General features: G+C 41.8%; 1 protein-coding gene across 6 annotated transcripts in view; it reads left to right on the forward strand.

The window, feature by feature from the left end:
* Positions 1 to 19,660, forward strand: part of LOC142099233 (flavin-containing monooxygenase 5-like) — a 93,149-nt gene that overhangs the window by 58,964 nt on the left and 14,525 nt on the right. For 4 of the 6 annotated variants that reach the window (XM_075182475.1, XM_075182476.1, XM_075182478.1 and 1 more), the window contains exon 7: positions 4,601 to 4,956. The exons of the other annotated variants lie outside the window; for them this stretch is intronic. In XM_075182475.1, coding sequence (XP_075038576.1) covers positions 4,601 to 4,956 — 356 coding nt within the window. The remainder of the gene's footprint in view (positions 1 to 4,600; positions 4,957 to 19,660) is intronic. 6 annotated transcript variants of the gene reach the window in all.

The following is a 19,660-nucleotide window of genomic DNA, read 5'->3' on the forward strand; positions in this document are numbered from 1 at the left end:
CATGAGTTTGATTTCCGACCATGGCCTTATCTGTGTGAAGTTTGTGTGTTCTCCCCGTTTTTTTTTGTGGGGGTTTCCACCGGGTGCTCCAGTTTCGTGTCACACTCCAGAAACATACTGGTAGGTTAATTGGCTGCTATTAAATTGCCCTTAGCCTCTCTCAGTCTGTGTGTGTGTGTGTCAGGGGATTTTGACTGTAAGCTCCAATGGGGCAGGGACTGATGTGAATGAGTTCTCTGTACAGCACTGTGAAATTAGTGGCGCTATATAAATAAATAGATGATGATGATGATGATGATGATGCTCCGGGTGAACCATGCTGTTGATTCTACAGTTGGTGGAGGAGAAGATGATGCCTCAGGTGGTGGAGGAGCATAAAATTCCTCAGGGGCAGGAGGGACAGCAGTGGGGCAGCAGGGAAAGCAGGTGCCTGACAAATAGGGGAAACAGGTGGCTGATAATGAGAGAAGCATGGTGGCTGATAATAAACAAAACCTGGTGGCATAGTGGCAGGAGGAGAAAAATGTGGCATAGTGGAAGGATGGGCATTAGTTACCACAGGGACAGGAGGGGAAACATTTGGCACAGGGGCAGGAGGCTGATGCTGGATGTAATGTTCAGATAGGTGTGTGAAGCACTTAAAGGGTGAATGGATCATATACACTGTTTGATTTATTAGAACCAAATTTTCCTTCAAGGTGGTTTTGCCTGCAAATTTCTTGTAAAAGAAAACATCCATGATTGTGCGCTGCCCACTTCCCCTTGCTTCTTCATCCTGTGGCTGATGTTCATCTGCCCCCTCATGGGTATTATCCCCTGTGGCCTCCCCTTTTTACTCACTGAACATCTCCAGCTAACATATTTGAAGAAAAATATGACATTATAAACATGTATGTTTGTGTCCATAGCATCCAAGCTTTGCATCATATCAGTACAATTCATTACACACATTAGTCTGCTCAAATGTGAAATGTATAATTTTTTGGGGTGTCATGTACAGAAAATATTACATCTACATAAAGTGCAAACTGCGTATCATTGGCTTGAATGTTATTTTAACTATGCATCTATTTAACTTAATTGGTCTCCAAAAGATATTCATAGAAAATACACAGTAATCTTAAATCACTACAGTGAAAAAGCTAAGATATAAAAAAAAAGTGAATAAAACCCCCAGCGCAATGTAAGGACGGGTAGATCAATGTGAAATTTGCCAAAATGTTTATATATCAAATGCAATGGTTACATAAAAAGTCACAATGGACTGAATGATCACTCAAAAATAAAAAAGAATAGCAAAAACAACAGCTTATGAAAAAATACAGGTCAGAAGTATACAAACAAACAAATGGAATGATATCACTAATCACTTTAATAGAGGGTAAATTGTCCTCGTGGAAAAAAGATCGCCAGGCTTAGGTCACAGTCCTGAATGGCTAATAGCCCAAAAGTGTCCAAAAAAGGGATGAAAGTTAGCAGTTCCTATTCTCAAAGTTCCCGGGAGGCAATGAAGTCCCTTTTGCCATCTACACCGACTCCTATTAGCTGGCCAGCATTTACAGACAGCGGATTTCTGCTTCACGCATGCGCATCTAACATTCTGCACAGCCGGAAGTTCAAAGCGATAGTGCACTAGACGTGACGGCGTAGCAATCCACGACAGGGAGCTCCTGAGGACCGGACCATTCGGGAAATCCACCAATCAGGAAGAATAGGGTAAGTCCATCTTTACCCATCTCCCAGACTGTTGACTAGCCACCTATTATCGTCTTCTCTTATTTTCTGTGTATCAAAAACTAGTACCCTACTAGGACTTCTGAAAGGATCTCTAGGGTCCTTAGCGATAATGGTAATAATGATATGTGAAGGAGTTAAAAATGTTGGTGTTTGCCTTAAAAATACATTCAGCATAATCACCAGCTCCAGCCTTGAACTATCTCAAAGACCCCGGATGGAGGCCTAGGACATGGGATAACGAATGATGACATTGGGAGTACTGGCGCCAACGAAAGCTGATAAGAAGAACCCATGAAAGTGACATGAAGAGAACTAACTAGCTTTGTCAGAAGATTTATATTTACTCAGGAAAATATCAATCATGTGTTTCTATCCTATAACCAGATCAAACGTTTTTCATGTATAAATGTAGCCCACTAATAAATGAGCACAGCTCTGTTCTATCTTGACATTGGCTTGTCTGTGTCTTGATTACTGATATCCTGGTTAACCAGCATCTTATCTCACTGATATCTGAAGGGACTTGATAAAGGAGAGTCAAAATTACCCTTCCAGACTTCATTGCCTCTCGGGAATTTTATGAATAGGAACTGCGAACCTTTATTCCTTTTTTGGACACTTTTGGGCTATTAGCCATACAGGACTGTGACCTAAACCTGGCGATCTTTTTTCCACAAGGACAATTTATCCTATATTAGAGGGATTAGTGATATCATTCCGTTTGTATACTTCTGACCTGTTTTTTTCATAAGCTGATGTTTTTGCTATGCTTTTTAATTTTTGAGTGATCACTCAGTCCTTTGTGACTTTTTATGTAACCATTGCATTTGATATATAAACATTTTGGCTAATTTCACCTTGATCTACCTGTCCTTATATTGCGCTGGGGGATTTATTCACTTTTTTTTATTTCTAACCAGGAGATTGGGCCCTTTCTCCTCAAGTTTCTTTTCCCCTGGCTGCATATTCAGTTTCAATAGGAAGCGCAATTTCTCCCTACTTTTCTATTGCCTTAAAGCTAAGATATGTTTACAAGATGTCATTGTATTATGATTTAAAAGGTGGCGAAGACTCCCGCCTAAATCTTTATTTACAAAATTGAAAGAAAAAATAAATAAATAAATAAATAAATACATAGAACACAACTTTTATAAATCTTATTATATTTTGCATTTTGTCTCCAAAAGTTAATTTCCATTTTATTTGATAAAAAAGTTATTGAGTTAAAAAAATGTGTGCTAGTGTTCTAATTTTTGGAAAGCAAATGTATAACAATGTGATAGACGTATGTTCTATATGAGTTTTTGATATCATGCAATTACACTTTGCAAAAGTACAGGTTGATGTGACAATGCAGGGGATAATGCATCCTTTTTCTATCAGTTTGTCAGTTTAAAATCTAGGCAAGCCCATGTGTGCCAGCTGTGTGTGTGTGTGTGTGTGTGTGTGTGTGTATGTATGTGTGTATCTATATATATATATATATATATATATATATATATATATATATATATATGGCACTTTTAATAGTAATGGGACCAATAAATACATGTTCAAATTGTAACACATATTCGTACCCTCAATTCATATTATGCCACAGTAGTGCCCCCAAATAATATTATGCAACTGTAGTGCACCAAATTCATACTTTGCAACACAGTAGTGCCCCTGATTCATATTATGCCACAGTAGTACACCCAATTCATTTTATGCCACATATTAGAGCCCTCAGTTCATAGTATGCCACAGTAATGCTCCAAGTTTATATTATGCCACAGTAATGCCCCCAATTAATTTTATGCCACATAGTAGTGCCCCCAATTCATATTATGCTTCACAGTAATGCCCCCAGTCCATACTATGCCACAGTAATCACCCCAGTTCATATTATGTCACAGTAATGCCCCAATGAACATTATGCCAAACATAGGCGCCCCCAATTCACATTATGCCACACATAAGCACCTCCAATTAATAGTATACCACACATAAGTGCAACAAATCATATTATGCCACATTAGCCAGTGTATGCTACTCACCTCTTTTAGACAGCAGATCCGCAGTGGTACCCAGGAGGAACTGCTGCGCATGCAAGCAGTTCAATTTGGACGATCTTCTGTTTTTTTGAAAGCAGCTCCTGCATGCCAGGCGACACAGTGCCGCATGCCGGGGATTGCCAATCCCTTTGATAATGCATAATACAAAAGGTTAATATGCTTGGTTAGTATGACAGTTATGTCTTGAAACATGAGTGTATAAAGTAATAAGGTGAATGAGGGTAGTGAAGGTATTGCATGCCTGTGCGCTCCTCCTTGAACATAGACGTGCGTATGCCCAACGTACGTGTGTTGTTGTTTTTTTAAAAAAAACGCACATTTCATTTATTTTGCATTCCTTGATGAATCAGAACCTCAGTGACTGAGCCAAATGTTTGGATTTCAAGGGCTCCCATACATTATGGTTGCCCTGTTCCAGTATACACACAACAATACACATAACAATGTGATCAATGGCTGACTACATTTTGCATCCAGCTTGATTAAAATCCAATTGATCCTGATCAGATCTTAAGTGGACATAACAATTGTTCCTGGTCCACTCAGAATGCAATATAACCAAAGTGTACCATATTGGTCAGTCATCTCAACTTTAAATAGCCAGCTTTACCCTATTCAATCAATTTAATTTGGCTCAGGGTTTATAAGGAGTAAACATTATTTGTTTATTTGTTATTTGGTACACAGCAAAAAGTCAAGTCAATTATCTAAATACATGTGTGCATAAAATCGGATTTCTTTTGTTCATAATGCCATTTATTTACTTTATTTTGTTATTTATATTTAATAACTGTCATTTCTTACAGATCTTTGTTAAGAGAACCCATCGTTAATGATTATCTACCCAGCCAAATTTTAAGTGGAGCAATTAGAGTAAAGCCAGATATTAGTAGATTCACTGAATCATCTGTCATCTTTGAGGATGGGACTGTAGTGGAAGATTTAGACAATGTTATATTTGCTACAGGGTATAGCATCTCCTTTCCATTTCTTGATGACTCAATCATTACGGTTGCTGACAACAAAGTTACTCTGTATAAGAATGTTTTCCCACCACACCATGAGAAACCAACATTAGCATTCCTAGGACTTGTCCAACCTCTTGGATCCCTCCTGCCAGCGTCTGAACTTCAGGCTCGCTGGGCTACCAGGATATTTAAAGGTTTGTGAAGAGATGTCATTAGAACTGCTTTCTGCCTCACTCACTGCTACATTTACGACTATGTATGTAAATCATTTACTTTAGAGGTTTTTGCTGGCGAACGGCATATCAATCATTGTAGTTAACCTTATTCATAATATGTTTGTCCCATTCTTAAGTAATTTTAATTATCCTAGCTGTAAATCTATCTCTACTTTCTGTTACAAATCTCTACCTCCCCTAGCGTTTGGAGTAATCGCATTCATTTTGAGTAGCTAACTTTTTTAATAAAACAATTAAAATGTAAGATCAAACCTGTTTATATTTGCTCTTAATAGGTACCACAATTCAACAACAACAGGTTTAGTAGCTCCATAAACTTGCGTAACATCTTTAGTGCTCAGAAGGGGAAAGCGAGCAGGGTGACCAGTGAGAGTATTGTCTCTGGGAGATTTTCCTGAGCTCTGACCATGCACTGGCAGAAAGTGAGAGATGGTCTACCACTTTGTGTTAAGTGCGCGGCTGTAGTGCAAGTCTGACAGAGGTGTCTGCTTCCCTCTTGAACAGTAGTGCTTGGTGTCCACAAGGGAAGATGCCATATCATCAGCTCATCAGCTCGCTAATCATATGAGCATCTCCCTTCTGGAATGACTACTGTGTTAACACTGGGCCTGAGCATCAGGCACCTCCACATACATACTACAGAGCTGGAGACTTTCATTGTGCACCTCACGGATGAATCAGTGAGCTTCAATCTTTTTTTGCTAAAATAAATATATAATTATAGTGCCTGGAGACAGAGTAGTAAGATGCTGCAGGGTGTTCTGTTGATAGGGCGAAAGAACAGGTAGGGATTTTTTACTTTTTCACTGTAAATTGAATTAATATAAAAAAAATTAGGTATTTATTGTGCTTTTCTGCAATTCAACATCTTCTCAAATTATGAAAACCTGATATCCATCACCATCTAAATAGACAATGAGACATTGGGTCTGATTCATCTTTGGACGTAAGTCTTTTTGCATGCTACCTCTTGCATGGCACAGCTCTGTGCATGCTCAGATACAGACCTTACACAAATGAACGCAACTACATGCAATTCATGTCTGGACGCAAATGACACGGCTGCCTAAGACTTGAAGGGCGTAATGGGGGGAGTGAAGGGATGGATGAACGTACGTAATGTACAGTGAGGGCTTGTCAATGGTGATGCGGGCGGTTCAAACTCTGGTTTTCTCTAAAGTACGTGTATCATTTGTACCAGCTCCAGGGCTGGTTTAAATGAAGACCGAGAGTGATGTCTGTCACGGCATAGTCTTTGTATTAAAAAATAAATGTATTCCCATAGATAGCACAGGTCATGTCTATGCAAGAAAGATAGACTTTAAAAATGCATTGCATGTACAGTATGCATTAGGAATATCCTAATTTATGTGTTTACTGCTAAAAAAAATATTTTTTTACAAATATTATTTTTAATAATTATAGTATTAAGAGTTGTTTATATGTTTTATAATTTTGTATTTCTTTTTGCATGCGTTCTGATGAGACTTTATATTGCACACTGCTCTATCTATCTACATATGACAAGTAACATTTAGTCAGAGCGTACAGATTCAAATGAAAATGTTTGTTGAGATCTGCCTGTATTTGAATATGGTTGGAACATTTTGTGCTCGTTTTCATAAACGCAAGTTGGATGCAGGTTGCACCTGAAGATAAATTGGGCCCATTGTGTGTTTATGGAAAGAAAAAAAGCTTAAGGGAACATGAGTTTTTCAAACATAAACCACTTGAACACGAAAGTATTTTGTGACCCTTTCAGAGCAAATTATAATTTTTATTCATGATGCTTTAGATGATTTTTTAGTTCAGCAAAATGTTATTGTTAATTTACTTTCATATTAAAACAAAAACCTGTTATATTTTCTAACCATTATATAAAAAACAGACACTCAACTATTATTGACAGCCTGGTTCCAAGTGGAAAACAGCTGCATCCTTGCAGGATGTTTGTCTTTGTCATGCCAGTATACAGTTGATTCTAACAGGGTGAAGATATTTGTATGCCAATTGAATAGTGTTTAAACAAAATGAAGCATGAACACAATTGTTAAAGATATTTTTTTTGGCTTGCTCACTGCATAAAACTCTCCTTGTTGAAATGCCTTTCCCTACTGCTTTTAAAAGTACATGTCATCAAAATAAAACTACACATTGAACAACTATCTGTACATATAGCATATAACTAAACATATGTTAACATTTTCTTTGTGTTACAACTGTATAGTGTCATTTATATTCAATATTTTACATGGCTGCATGAAGTCAGCCATCTTCTGGACATGTACATTAAATGTACTGACAGGAGCATGCTCAATACTCGATATGTTCCTATGACATCCTCAACCAGACCAGTGGAAGTTTTATAATAGATTACTCTCATCAAAACTATGTAATAGCAACACTGTAATCAGGCTTTTCTATCTAGTAGGTTTTCAAAATTGCACTAAGAACAGATATGCTTATAAATAGTAACAAAATTAAATTGAAAAAATCTAAACAAACCATTCAATTCAACCTTTAAGAAAACAAGACTGTGTGTGCAGGGTGGGGGTCCTTACATGGGTATCAAATGAATTTAAAAAGTAGGAACCAATGCTTTATAACATATAATAAATAAATACATTCTCCTAGCAGCATGAGAAGACCACTCTGTGTTATCAATACAGCCAGTCTGGGCAGTTAGAAGTAAGCAGGTGAGAAATCTGTGACATGCTGGGTTACGTTGTATCAAGCTGAGGCCTAGGTTGGTTCGTTAACTGTGTCCTAAAAAAAGCCACATAGTCCAGGGATATAGGGGCAACATTCTGCTCCATGATTCTTTTTTTTTTTTTTTACTTTTAGTGCCGAATGACATAGAGGACTCCCTACTCTTTATTGTTATTTAGAATGAGTCAAGGTCAACTAATGGAGGAAATACCTTTTCTGCTTCGCCTTTTAGAGTGTTCCTGCTTTCATCAAAGCACCCAGAGAAGAGGGTACAGCACTAGTCCTGAGCACATTGGAGAATAAAACTGTGTGCCTACCACACTCTGTTATAATCCAATCCCAGGGGTTATGCTAAAACACAGATTCATTTATTTTCATAGTCACAGAGCCATACTTTTTCTTACTGTAACGACTCACAAATAAAAGCATAGATTGAATGCTCTATTAAATATCTAACCACAGCTGGTACTTACTAGGTGACAGAAGATTGTAAACTGCCCTAAGATATCAAAATTATGTACAGTGAGATTGCTACATCTTGTGAGGATTGTCTGTCAACATATGCTCAAACTCAGTATGTCCAGCAGCTGAGTAAAAATGGCAGCAGGAATGTCAGTTGAGATTATTGGTTCCTTTAGATTACCTTGTTTTTGGTGTGGTGACACTCCTCTGCAATACTTTGTAGTTTAATCCCATTTTCACACATTTTTAACTGTTCTTGGAAAGAAGATTATGTGGGTTGGTAGTGTGAAAAACCTCTGGTACAGGTGTTGTGATATGTGCTAATTTACTTGGGGTATCCTGATGTTGCTTGACACACCACTTGCTATCACCCTCCTCTATTTCTCTGGTGATGGCATGTGTATGGTATCCTCCACCATGTGCATAAATATTGGGTGCCAGGTCATCTCAGTTCAAAGCAAAAGATAACTTTATTACACTCCTCTTCCTCCAGCACGAAAATCATAATGGTTGCAGACAAATTTTCCATATTAACTACAGCTCCTCCAGCATACACTTAGCAGCAGTAGAATAATCCTGGCAGTTCACATACCTGCTGTTGTAGGTGTTAGGAACCCCGCTAGCCGGCACAACACAACCCGGAGTCTACTCTACCAGTCAGGTATTCACTGGAGCCCCTGATGGTGGGGACAGACTGGGCTGCAGACTGGCAGAGGGTCGTGAAGTGTGCACCTGCTAGGGAGAACCCAGGCCAGCGGAGTGGAGTCCAAGCAGAGGTCAGAGGCTGGCAGTAGACAACGGTATCAAGGAACAAGCTGAGGTCAGAGGTCACCAGAAGACAGGGAGGTAAGTATTCAAGCCAGAGGTCAGGGTCACGAGATTCACAAGCACGGTCCAAATTCAAGCCAAGGGTCATACACGGGTAAGCAGTAACAGGGTCCAATAGACAGGAACAAGCAGGGAGCAGGCTAGCAGACTGGATACAGAACTATAACCGGCAATGAGGCAGCAGACCTCATTGCCTTAAATACCCAGCTGAACCAATCACAGGTTGAACACACTCCTGCAGGTTAATAAAGCAGTAACCAGCAGAGCCAATCAGGGCTTGCCCCTGGCCTGCACAGTTGCAGGCTAATGCCTGTAATTGCCTCCCATAATCAGGCTATATTAATTAGCCCACAGGCTGTAGAATGAGCGCTGCGCCCGACCTCCTCTTATTGCCGGGATGCAGCTCTGAAGCGTCTCCTAGTTGCCCCGGCAACGGCCGGGTTATGGCCGGAAGTGACGTCCCGGTCGCCATAGCGACGGCCGGGACGCGGATGAGTGAGTCGCGGCGGCTGGACACCGCCGCGGCTCGTAACAGTAGGTACAGTTATTACACAGCATCAGTCAGAGTCAATCATAAACACAGTCAGACGGTAGCAATGGTCCAGAGGTTCTTGCACTCTCCTTTTTAACTTAAGCCTCACTGCCTTCATGTAGCAATACCCCTGAGGGTATAGGGGTACTTTCCAAAGGGGCTCCTACTGAAGCTGTATGGAGCAAATCCCCACTATCCAGGGACCTCCCTTTATTACTCTGATGAAGCTGATAATAGTTATTTGAGTAGCACTTATAGAATATTTTCAAATACTACTATATTCAGGGGCTTTCTTCCCCCCTTTTTTCATATGAATGAATATCTTGAGAACTCTTTACTGATGCTTAGCGCCACCATCTGCGCCCCCCTCCCCCATTTTTACTGTCATTATTGGGTTATTTATGCAGTGGAGATCTTACGTATTGCAGTGCAAGGGGGAGAGGCATCTGCTGGGCCATCCCCCTTTTACTGACCGGGAACTCGGGACAACCCACCTCCTTCCTGGATCCTGGCTATAATAGCTTCTCCCTCCAGGATGGGAAACCAGAGTCTTTATAGACTCTGGCTCCCACCTGACCTTTAACTTCCCTCCTGGCACCGGTGCTGTCACACCGCACCATTGGCTGCGCCCCCATTGTTGATGCGTCGTTGTATGTCGATACCCACACGATGACTCAACCGCATGCGTCATCGGGGTGGAAACATTATGGTCGCAGACGTTACAGTAGGACACAGAGCAGATGTACAGTAAAGTGCAGCCATCGCTAACTGCCATCCACATGAAAATATTTAAATATTAGATTTAAAGAAGACCTAAAGTAGTATTATTGTTGCAGAAATGGGATGCAATGAAGTGAAAAACACAAAGTGATTCAAAAGTGGCTTTGGGAAGCAAAAATTCCCAATAAGCTGATCTGTTTGGAAGCTATGGTGTAAAATGAATGTTGGGAGGGGGTTGCACAGGACATTATTCCTGAAGCTACCCCACAATCTGAATCTAATCCCATAATATCTGGGTCCTCATGGCCTTTCCACAAATCCGAGCATCGGGATCTGTCCAGGATATTCCCACAATCATTTTGGTACCAATATCACAAATATCACTCTGCAAAGTGCACCACAGATGATTTACTAAGGCCTATTAGCTATCATCTGGAGCTAGGCCACTCGATCAAAGACTGAGCTTGGCAGCTCTTTTTACCTGCCCTGTGCCCTTGCTTTTCATCGACTCTCCAACCAGAGCTTCTCCAAAGCATCACCTACTCTATTCTGGTGATCCAGTGATGTCCTGGTCTCCTGTTGACTAAACTAGCCTTTAAATCCATGCCCTTGCACGACTGCATCTTCAGCCAGTGGGCTCACACTTCATCTGCCAGCTCATGCAAGCTAAAGCCTACCATCAGATGGTGACCAGTTTCACTCCAGCGTTGGGCAGGCACGAAATATCAGACCTTACAATCAAACCACTGGCTCCCCTGATACAAAATGAACTGTAACACGAAGGGCTTATTCTGCCAAAAGAATACTTTTTGAGTATTGCATAGTTTATCTGGATTTCTTTCCATCCGTCAGTTACTTGCTGTTACTGACCACTCCTAGTGATGTTTTCGAACACCAGGAGCTCACAGACTACAAATGCTAATGACACACTAGTTATAAGCGGGGGCGGATCTAGACATTTGTCCTACCCGGGGCGAATTTAGGGGGGGGCAAATTAGGCCCCGCCCCTTTCTGATGTCTAAGGCTGCCGACGGCTGCACAGTATGTGCAGGTTCGCTGGGCAGTGGCAGAGTGTTTAAAACACAATCAGAGCAGCCGGGCAGCACACTGTCACTGCTGAACGGACCTGCACAGTGTGCAGCTGTCGGCAGCAAGCCCTTGGTAGGGGGGGCGATCGCCCCCCCTGGATCCGCCACTGGTTATAGGTAAGTAGTCGCTGCCACCAACATGCTCCTTCACCAGCACTTGGAACCACTGGGCATAGTGTATAGTTGCTGCAGCACCTCCTTGCTGGTAGTCATGGCTGGTTTTTCTTGACCGCTTACTTTGTATGAGGGCAGCAGGTAGCAACCAAAGCATGAAATGCATGACACTGGGTTCAACAAGTGCAGATGGGGAATGGATTAGAGTGTTAGCTCTTAATTGTTGGTCACAAGAATATACCAAGCAATAGGAGGCAAGCAGAATCTTGAAAGCAGAGTGATGATATATTCCCCTACCAGGGTGAAATTAATAGACTTATTTACACCAGTTACTGTATCACGCATCTCACCGGTTTAGTTCCATTTTAAGCCTTGTTATACATGGGTTTCCCGTGGTTACTCCTATCTGTTGTACAGTCTGGTGTTCCTCTATCCTCGGACGCCATCTTGCCAAGCATTCTGCACATGCGCAATCCCGGGAACCTTTTAAAACCTCTGCTCCACGGTGATAGGAGGATGACCAGCCAGCTCCCTTTATAAGGGTCCTCCTCCATTCTATGGGTGTCAGTTCAGGGAGCATTTCCTCTGACTCCCGTCTGTGCTCATACTTACCTTTGTTCCTGTCTTTGCGTGTGTGACAGGATGGACCGCCTATGCCACCCTGTCTGTTGCTGCTGGGAACCGGTTGGGCTTACTTTTTCACCGTTCCCTATCGTTATCCCAAATGCGCCCCCTTGCCGCAGTTGGAGGGGCTTACAAATGCTGCCACCACTGGTCTCCTTACCGGCATCCAGTACCGGGTTTCTTCTGGGTAACTGATGCTGTGAGTGTACCCCGTTACTGGCGTACCTGGGCTGGTACTCCTGACCTCTTACTATGGATCAGGGGTGCTGTGGATGGATCCACCCTGGCTATCACACTGACCAGAGCTGCAGGGTAGCAGGCAGAGCAGTGGTACCGGAAAAGCTCAGAAACAGACAGAGAACGGAGTAGATTTAAGGTCTAATCTGCAGGTCACAGGAATACAGCAATATTGAAGATGTTTTCAAGCAGGTCTTTGAGGCAAGTGATGTTTATTTGCTCTCACACTGGTTGAAGGTACCAGTGATCAGGTCAGATGAAACAAGAAGAACATTTCAGTGTAGAAGACAGTGCTTTGTATACTGATTTGGACACAGGCTATTTTTAGAATCAGGATGCAATGTGTTTACACAAACATAGATTTACATGCATTGCAAAGCAAACAATATTTACACTTATCTATGAAATTCTAGAAATGATGTGATGTCCTGCATATTGTTTTCAGATGCAGAGAATCTATGAGCCAGTCTTAATTAAAAGTTCCAGCATTCAATGTTGGACCTTCACACATCAAAATATCTAATTAACATGAGGCCCCTCTTCAGACAGTTCAAAATACACATTCCCAAAGAAAGGTACAAACCCCAAACAAGCCACTTCCCCACATCACAACACACAAAGAGTTCCATTCACAAAGGCTTATTGTATCAGATATATACGTTAAGAAATAATGCATCTTCTCTAGCAAGGTTAAACAAGAAACAAATTTCTTCCCCTGGTCTCAGAAATTAAAGATTTCCCTTACCAAAATATGCACAATATCAAAAATAAGTGCATGTGCAATTATATAAATAAGCGCCCTGCGCTATTTTCTTCATATAAATTTATACCAGAAGTTATTTATCAGTGATCCAGTCACATCATGTTAGACCATTCTTTCATCGGTTGCTGCATTGGTCCTGTTCCAGAGTTATAACACCTGTGTGGATCTCAGTGCTTTCGCTCTTTGCAGTTCATTGCTTCACAGCATTACCTGTTCAGCTGATTCCACAGTCAAGACCTGTGACCTCCCTGCAGAGTATCGCTCTTCATCGGTCCTGTCCCAGAGTTGTAACACCTGTGTGGATCTCAGTCCTTTTGCTTTCCGCAGTTCATCGCTTCACAGCATTACCTGTTCAGCTTATTCTACACTCAAGACCTGTGACGTCACTGCAGGATATCGCTCATCATTGGTCTTGTTCCAGAGTTATATCACCTGTGTGGACCTCAGTACTTCTGCTCACCACAGTGCATCGCTTCACAGTTATATCTGTTCAGCTTATTCCACTGTTTGGACCTGTGACTGTACTTCATGCTCAGCTATTACCATCCTAATTCCGTGATTCGGGGCTATACTGCTGATCATTGCATAGCACCCGTCCTGTTCCAGAATTCCAAACACCTGAGGCTATATTCCATTCTGCCTTACAGTTAGTTCGTGGTTCTCTATATTATCTGCTCTGTGCCCCCTAGAGGACCGCGACCTGCGGTTGAGAGCAGCTAAGACCATATTCCCTTTTGGGAATCCATGGTAAATACCTCTCCTCTGTTAGACTCCGCACCACTCTGGGGGTAGCTGTCACTCAAGCAGAGATCAAGACCATTCCCACTATCTGGCTTTCGTCACATACTGTTGAGATACTCTTGATCATCCAGAAGTACAAATGAAATGCAAGTTGAAATACCTTGAACATGGACAACACAACTTTTTTATACAGTTTATGACACACAACCTGGCAGGAGGTAATTCAGCCTCCTGTTCCTTTAACCACTCTAGGGTGATGCATCCAGCATATGCGTTAGCCTCCAGGGGTTTTACACATTTTTACACTATTGCTAGGGCAGGATGAGAGTGGTTTTCCCTGTCCTCGAATTGCCAGGGAGAGGGAGCCTCCTCCTTATCCGTAGAGGCTAGGGTGGTAGATTTAATCTTTAAATCTCCCACAAAAAATGCTTTCAGGGGTCTTTCTCCAGAATCTGGCTGTCCCCTAAAGCCAAAATTGGCTCCAGACGATCCACAACTAGACCCCGGGGCAGCAGTTACCTTTCTGCCACTCCTGGAGCTCCATTGGTATACTTCTTTGTTTGCTGTGTCTCCCAGCATGCCTGAGATCCAGAAGGCATCACTGCAAGTTCCCTCCCACAGCCGCTGTAATGCAACTGTCAGCGTTGTTTACCAGACAGTGGTTGAAGGCCTCCACTTATTTCAGGGGCTGCTCCTGCAGCTCCTCACTGAACCAACAGAGCCATCAGAAATGGGGCACATCACCGACACCACATGGTGAAAAGGAATTGGAGCAGGAGCCCCGATTCCCACTGGAACACAGTCAAAAGTTAAAAGCATTGATTTTTATTAAAATACATAATTATTTAAAGAAATATACATTTAAAAGGACAGATTAAATACACAAACATAAATTTCTACTTAAACCTTTCTGCTCTGTTAGCGATAGGCATTACTTTTCTAGGGCTGTAGCACAGCGCATTACATATATACAGTACATTGATTTTTAAGAATACACACTGCCAGCACATTGCTGACATAACTCTTTGGTCAATGACCATCGCAGTTACTCTCCTGTGGTACTGACATCTTACTCACTTAACCAAGATTTCTCCCATGTTGCCCTCTACCACTGGAACAATCTCCCTCATTCTACCAGACTATGCCCTAGCCTGTATAGATTCAAATGGTCATTGAAAATCCATCTGCTTAGAAAAGCCTACCAGTCCTCCACTTAACCATTTCATCATGTAGTATACCTAATCCTCTTTCATCCTTCATCTCTCCCACTCTTGCCTCTTGCCCTCAGATCTCCTTATATTGGCACACCCCCAACAGTTTGTCTGTCCCTTTTCCATTTAGATTGTAAGATTTAGTGTGAAGGGCCCTCTTCCTTCTGTTCTCATTACCTATACATTTTGCTAACCAGCTACACTGTGAACCTCCTCCTTGGGATCTCTGCCCATTGAATCCACTCCTCCATTGTCTTTGCACCTCTTTTAGTGGTTTTAAACCTGTTAGTTGTGTCCACACTAATGGACACAGATTTCAGCCTGTGCTGAATACACCCCTTGCACCCCAGTAGCTGTATTGAAAGGTGTAGTGTTACTTGTTTACTGTATGGTACTGTTATATCACGTACTGTCTTGTTATTTGCCATCTGTATGGTACTGCAAGCCTCATGTGGCACCCTATAAATAAAGGTTAATAATAATAATAATAATAATAATAATAATAACAATATGGGGGTAAAGGGAGACTAGGCTACACATACTATCTCTCCCGTAAATAGTGCAGCTTATTGCTAGTCTTGCCCCCCCCCTGCAGTCCAGATGCACTGATGTCAGATGCATACTGCTCTACCAGGGACAAAGCCAGGATTTCTAGAGTTGTTCCTTTATTTCTAAATGTTAGATTTGGAAACAAAGCAAAAAAAACCTTAAAACAATAAAAAAACCTTGTAACAATAAGCTGGCAACAGACCCACCCTTCTTCTATTATGCCAATACCACCACCACCCCTCTCCCCACACATTACATCATTACCACATCCACCCCTCTCCTTACACATTATATCAATACCAACCCTAACCCTCTCCCCACGCATTACATCATTACCACATCCACCCCTCTCCTTACACATTATATCAATACCACCCCTAACCCTCTCCCCACACATTACATGCTGATGCTGGCTGACAAATTTTAGTCTAGGGATAAGCAAACAGTAGCGGTCCATCATAAGTAACCCCCAAATCCTCATAAATAACCCTTCATCATAATTAACCCCCTCAATAATCCTTAACAGACACTTAAAACTAGAGATGGGCGGGTCCGGTTCTCCGAGAACCGAACCCACCCGAACTTTGGGTATCCGAGTACCGAGCTGAGCAGCTCGGTACTCTCCCGCCAATTCCGAATCCAAATCGAGGCCGAACGTCATTGTGACGTCGTCGGATCTCGGGACTCGGTTCTCGCGATACTTCAACTTTATAAATACACGCCTCCACAGCAATCCATCGCCATTTGACAGAGGGAGAGAGCAGGGTGTAGTCATAGGCTAATTAGAGCAGGGACAGAGAAAGAATACAATATTGTTCTTGCAATTGCTCTAACCAAAATCGCTAGTGCAGAGAGGAGGATAGAGGTTTATTATTTTTTCTTCATATTTGGCACTCCCCAGCGCTTTTGGGTTGTCCCCCATAATTGTGCATTAATATTTCTGGCTGTCAAAAGTCATATCTGTCAGCAGTATCTACTCAATAAATGTTAGCACTCCTCAGTGTTTTTGGGGTGTCCTCTCTAATTGTGCATTAATATTTCTGGCTGTCAAAAGTCATATCTGTCAGCAGTATCTACTCAATAAATGTTAGCACTCCTCAGTGTTTTTGGGGTGTCCTCTCTAATTGTGCATTAATATTTCTGGCTGTCAAAAGTCATATCTGTCAGCAGTATCTACTCAATAATTTTAAGCACTCCTCAGTGTTTTTGGGGTGTCCTCTCTAATTGTGCATTAATATTTCTGGCTGTCAAAAGTCATATCTGTCAGCAGTATCTACTCAATAAATTTTAGCACTCCTCTGTGTTTTTGGGGTGTCCTCCCTAATTGTGCATTAATATTTCTGGCTGTCAAAAGTCATATCTGTCAGCAGTATCTACTCAATAATTTTAAGCACTCCTCAGTGTTTTTGGGGTGTCCTCTCTAATTGTGCATTAATATTTCTGGCTGTCAAAAGTCATATCTGTCAGCAGTATCTACTCAATAAATTTTAGCACTCCTCTGTGTTTTTGGGGTGTCCTCCCTAATTGTGCATTAATATTTCTGGCTGTCAAAAGTCATATCTGTCAGCAGTATCTACTCAATAAATGTTAGCACTCCTCAGTGTTTTTGGGGTGTCCTCTCTAATTGTGCATTAATATTTCTGGCTGTCAAAAGTCATATCTGTCAGCAGTATCTACTCAATAATTTTAAGCACTCCTCAGTGTTTTTGGGGTGTCCTCTCTAATTGTGCATTAATATTTCTGGCTGTCAAAAGTCATATCTGTCAGCAGTATCTACTCAATAAATTTTAGCACTCCTCTGTGTTTTTGGGGTGTCCTCCCTAATTGTGCATTAATATTTCTGGCTGTCAAAAGTCATATCTGTCAGCAGTATCTACTCAATAATTTTAAGCACTCCTCAGTGTTTTTGGGGTGTCCTCTCTAATTGTGCATTAATATTTCTGGCTGTCAAAAGTCATATCTGTCAGCAGTATCTACTCAATAAATTTTAGCACTCCTCTGTGTTTTTGGGGTGTCCTCCCTAATTGTGCATTAATATTTCTGGCTGTCAAAAGTCATATCTGTCAGCAGTATCTACTCAATAAATTTTAGCACTCCTCTGTGTTTTTGGGGTGTCCTCCCTAATTGTGCATTAATATTTCTGGCTGTCAAAAGTCATATCTGTCAGCAGTATCTACTCAATAATTTTAAGCACTCCTCAGTGTTTTTGGGGTGTCCTCTCTAATTGTGCATTAATATTTCTGGCTGTCAAAAGTCATATCTGTCAGCAGTATCTACTCAATAATTTTAAGCACTCCTCAGTGTTTTTGGGGTGTCCTCTCTAATTGTGCATTAATATTTCTGGCTGTCAAAAGTCATATCTGTCAGCAGTATCTACTCAATAAATTTTAGCACTCCTCTGTGTTTTTGGGGTGTCCTCCCTAATTGTGCATTAATATTTCTGGCTGTCAAAAGTCATATCTGTCAGCAGTATCTACGCAATGGATTCAAAGCAGTCCACATATGATCTAAATGAGCAACCAGGTTCTGTCACCAGTCCTGATGTTAGTGTTCCCAGTACGTCATCTGGCCAAGGCGATGTCAAACAACAGAGTGTTTTCAAATTAGTGCAAAAAACAAAAACCAAAAAAAAATTTACTGTATTGAAGCGAAAACGAAGTGTAACTGAGCAAAAGTTAAGTGACGATAAAAAAAAAATTGCAAGCATGCCATTCTACACACGCAGTGGCAAAGAGAGAATGAGGCCTTCACCTTTGGCTATTAGTGGCAGATCCCAAAAAGTTACCCAGCCTACAATTGGTGCACAACTACTGTTACGCGTCAAAGCTGAGCTGCAAGATACCAGTGAGGCATTACAGGAGAATATTTGCTCTGATTCACAAATGACAACAATCCCTGTGGAGAGTCCATCCAACAGTGGGATGTCTAATCGTGAGCATTCTGCTGATGTGTGCCTTAATAGCCCGAGTGTAGCCGGTGATACCCAAATTGAGGATGCCACTTTGGAATTAGAAGAGGATGAGGGGGAGATTTGTGTAGGCGACGAGGGCGCTAATGAGGATGTTGATGAGGATGAGGTTGTTTGTGTAAGTCCTGCACCAGTGGCAGCAGTTCTGGCACGTGACAAGAAAAAGGCCATTGTCATGCCTGGGCATAAAACAAAAAAATCCACTTCTTATGTGTGGAATTATTTCTACCCAAATCCAGACAACAATTGTATAGCCATTTGTAGTGTATGTGAAGCCACAGTCAGTCGAGGGAGGGACCTTAACCATCTTGGAACCTCGTCTATGTTACGCCATTTAACGAGAGTTCATGGCAAAGTGTTGGGAAAAGCTGAAAGTTCTTCCCAAAAGAATACAAGCACTCCCTCATCAGCTAAGACCCTCCGCTCACCGACATACCGACGGCCACAAAATACACCCACCACACCATCCTCATCAATATCCTCAGTAGCGCTCGGAGTTAGCCCGGCATCCCACTTAAGGCTGGATGACTCCGGCACTATTATTGATTCCTCTGAAGAAAGCGTTAGTCCTGCTGCTGCTGTTGCTGCTGCTGGGGGTGAATCGTCATCCCAGAGGCAGGTGAATAAAATGAGCAGTCCTACATTTCAGCAATTAACTGTGAAACAATCCTTTGCGAGGGGAAGCAAATATGACAGCAGTCACCCAGTCGCCAAGCGAATCACAGACGCCATGGCTGCAATGTTAGTGTTAGATCTGCGTCCAATCTCCACCATAAACGCAGCTGGTTTTTCACAGTTAATTGAGGTTTTGTGTCCGCGTTACAGAATTCCATCGCGACACCATTTCTCCCGTAAAGCTATTCCACAACTATACCAAAAAGTGTGTAAAAATGTAGAGATTGCGCTGAAAAATGCCATTCTGCCCACTGTTCACTTAACCACAGATATGTGGACAAGTGGAAGTGGCCAAACCAAAGACTATATGACTGTGACAGCCCACTGGGTTGGTCATTCACCTTCACCAGCAGGAACAGCAGCAGCATGTACACCACTACGTAACATTTGTCACAGGCAGGCCACTCTTTGTATCACCGGCTTCACTAACAGGCATACGGC

This window comes from Mixophyes fleayi, chromosome 8 (genome assembly GCF_038048845.1).
Source record: "Mixophyes fleayi isolate aMixFle1 chromosome 8, aMixFle1.hap1, whole genome shotgun sequence".
NCBI classification, from domain to species: domain Eukaryota; kingdom Metazoa; phylum Chordata; class Amphibia; order Anura; family Limnodynastidae; genus Mixophyes; species Mixophyes fleayi.